Genomic DNA, 2,326 nt, shown 5'->3' on the forward strand with positions numbered 1-2,326 from the left:
TCTACCTGGGAGAATAGTCCCCTCCCCCCATCCTCTCCTCCTCCCCTACCAGGACAGCACAGTAGCCTTAGCACAAATGGCCTACTGGAAACCAGTAATCAGCTCTGAGGGTTCATCCTCTGACTGCCAGTCACTGCCTAATGCTCTGAGGTCCAGGCCTCCTCCACCCAGTCACACCCTCATCCACAAGGTCACACCCAGATCCAACCTGCCAAGCCCTCTTGGGCCAGGCCACACCTGCTTTCCCCAGAGGCTCCCTAGGCTCTGAGATCCTTTCTGAATCCCCTGTGGCCACACCTCCTCCTGGCCCTCCCCTATTTAATCCCTCTCCCCTGCCCTAAACTTTCACTCTCTGCACTGTGGTTTCCAGCTCAGGCGGGCTGGCAGTGTGCTCTCCTTCTTGCTCTTGCTTTTGGGTAAATCAACTCTTGCCAAAGAAGATGGCGCTCACCAGCTTTTTACCCGCACCTACTCAGCTATCCCAGGACCAACATGAAGCTGAAGAGAAGGCAAGATCTCACAGTTCCTGGCAGACCTGCCTGGCCTCCTCACGCAGAGAACCTCCCCCGTATGGGTGCCGAAAAGGTTGGAATCCTCGCTCGCTAGAAGATTTTGGAGATGGAGGTGCTTTTCCAGAGATCCATGTGGCCCAGTATCCACTGGATATGGGAGGACAACAAACCAGGTCCAATGCGCTGGCCATTCAGGTCGATCCTGAAGGAAGAATTCGGTACGATGCAGTTGCTCGACAAGGTCAGTCAAAAGACAAGGTCATTTACAGCAAATATACTGACCTGCTGCCACAGGAGGGGATGAATGCCGGTGATCCAGACCCACAGAGACCCGGGTAAGAAGCTATTCAAGAGATCACAGCAAAGACAAGGGTAGCCTTAGAGAAGTGTGTGCAGCAGAAGGTTGCCTCAGCCATGCCAGTTCGGGCAGCTGATCAACTGGCTCCTGCTCAGTATCTGCGATACACACCATCTCAGCAAGGAGTGGCATTGAACTCTGGAGCTACACAGAGGCTCATTCGCATGGTAGAGATGCAGACAGATCCAATGGAGCCTCCGAGGTTCCGGATCAACCAGAAGATTCCCCGGGGACCAGCTTCTCCTCCTGCACCTGTCATGCACTCTCCAAGCCAAAAGATGACTGCCAAGGAGCAACAAGAGTGGAAGATTCCTCCTTGCATCTCCAACTGGAAAAATGCAAAGGGTTATACAATTCCCTTAGACAAGCGACTGGCCGCCGATGCAAGAGGACTTCAGATGGTACACATCAATGAGAACTTTGCCAAACTCGCCGAAGCTCTCTACATTGCCAATCGGAAGGCTCGGGAGGCTGTGGAAACACGGGCCCAAGTGGAGAGAAAAAGGGCTCAGAAAGCAAAAGAGAAGCATGAAGAGAAACTTAGAGTGATGGCCCAAAAAGCCAGGAAGAGGAGAGCTGGCATCAAAACCCGTGTGGACAGAGAAGATGGGGAGGCCTGTGGGAGGGAGGAGATCCGGCACGAGAGGCAAAAACAGAGACAGCACAACTGGCATCTTTCCAGGGCAGCTGCTGAGAAGAGATGGAAACCGCAGAGGAAGGAACATCGAGATATCACTGAAGTCATTGCTCTGGGTGTCCCCAATCCTGGAACCTCCAAGGAAGTTTGGTATGACCAGAGGCTCTTCAACCAGTGCAAAGGTATGGACAGCGGATTTGCAGGTGGAGAAGATGACATTTACAGCGTTTATGATCTCACCTGGAGAGGTGATAAAGACATGGCCCAGACCATCTATAGGCCCAGGACAAATCTGGACAAGGACATGGATGGTGATGACCTAAAAACCAAAATCCAGACCAACAGCTTTCTTCCAGTTCAAGAGTTTTCCGGTTCAGAACATAGGCAGACCGCCAGAGAAGGGCCAGTGCAGTTTGAGGAGGATCCATTTGGTTTGGACAAGTTTCTGCAAGAAGCTAAACAGCACAGTGGCTCCAAAAGACTTGCAGATACCAGCCGACCTGAGGAGCATGAGCATGAAGGCAAGAAGAGGAGGAAGCCGTAGATACTTCTCTCTTCTCACTCAATGAACTTGGTCCAGAACCCTAGTGATGCAAGTCATGGGGATATGTTTGGAAAGGGTCAGAGTAAAATCCAAATCTGGATCCACTCCAAATGGATCAAAGAACTCGGAGTCAAAGCAGACCCTCAGAAAATTTTACAGGATGGAAGAGGAGAAAGCCTAGGTCTGCTTGACACAGGCCAAAATTGTCCTCAGAGACCCAGAAACACAACAAATCAAAGAAAGCTTGGACAAATGGGGCTGCATGAAATTGCAGA

The 2,326-nt window shown here is 51.4% G+C and overlaps 1 protein-coding gene across 1 annotated transcript; it reads left to right on the plus strand.

Annotated features, from left to right (window-relative positions):
• The first annotated feature begins 440 nt into the window (after positions 1–440).
• Positions 441–2,110, plus strand: LOC122122356 (SNW domain-containing protein 1-like). The gene is given in 1 exon segment (XM_042696513.1): positions 441–2,110. A coding segment is annotated over 1 exon segment (1,611 nt). The 3' UTR covers positions 2,052–2,110.
• The last annotated feature ends 216 nt before the right edge of the window (positions 2,111–2,326 follow it).

Source organism: Dipodomys spectabilis, unplaced genomic scaffold, assembly GCF_019054845.1.
Source record: "Dipodomys spectabilis isolate Male_0828 unplaced genomic scaffold, ASM1905484v1 ptg000207l, whole genome shotgun sequence".
Taxonomy (NCBI): Eukaryota; Metazoa; Chordata; class Mammalia; order Rodentia; family Heteromyidae; genus Dipodomys; species Dipodomys spectabilis.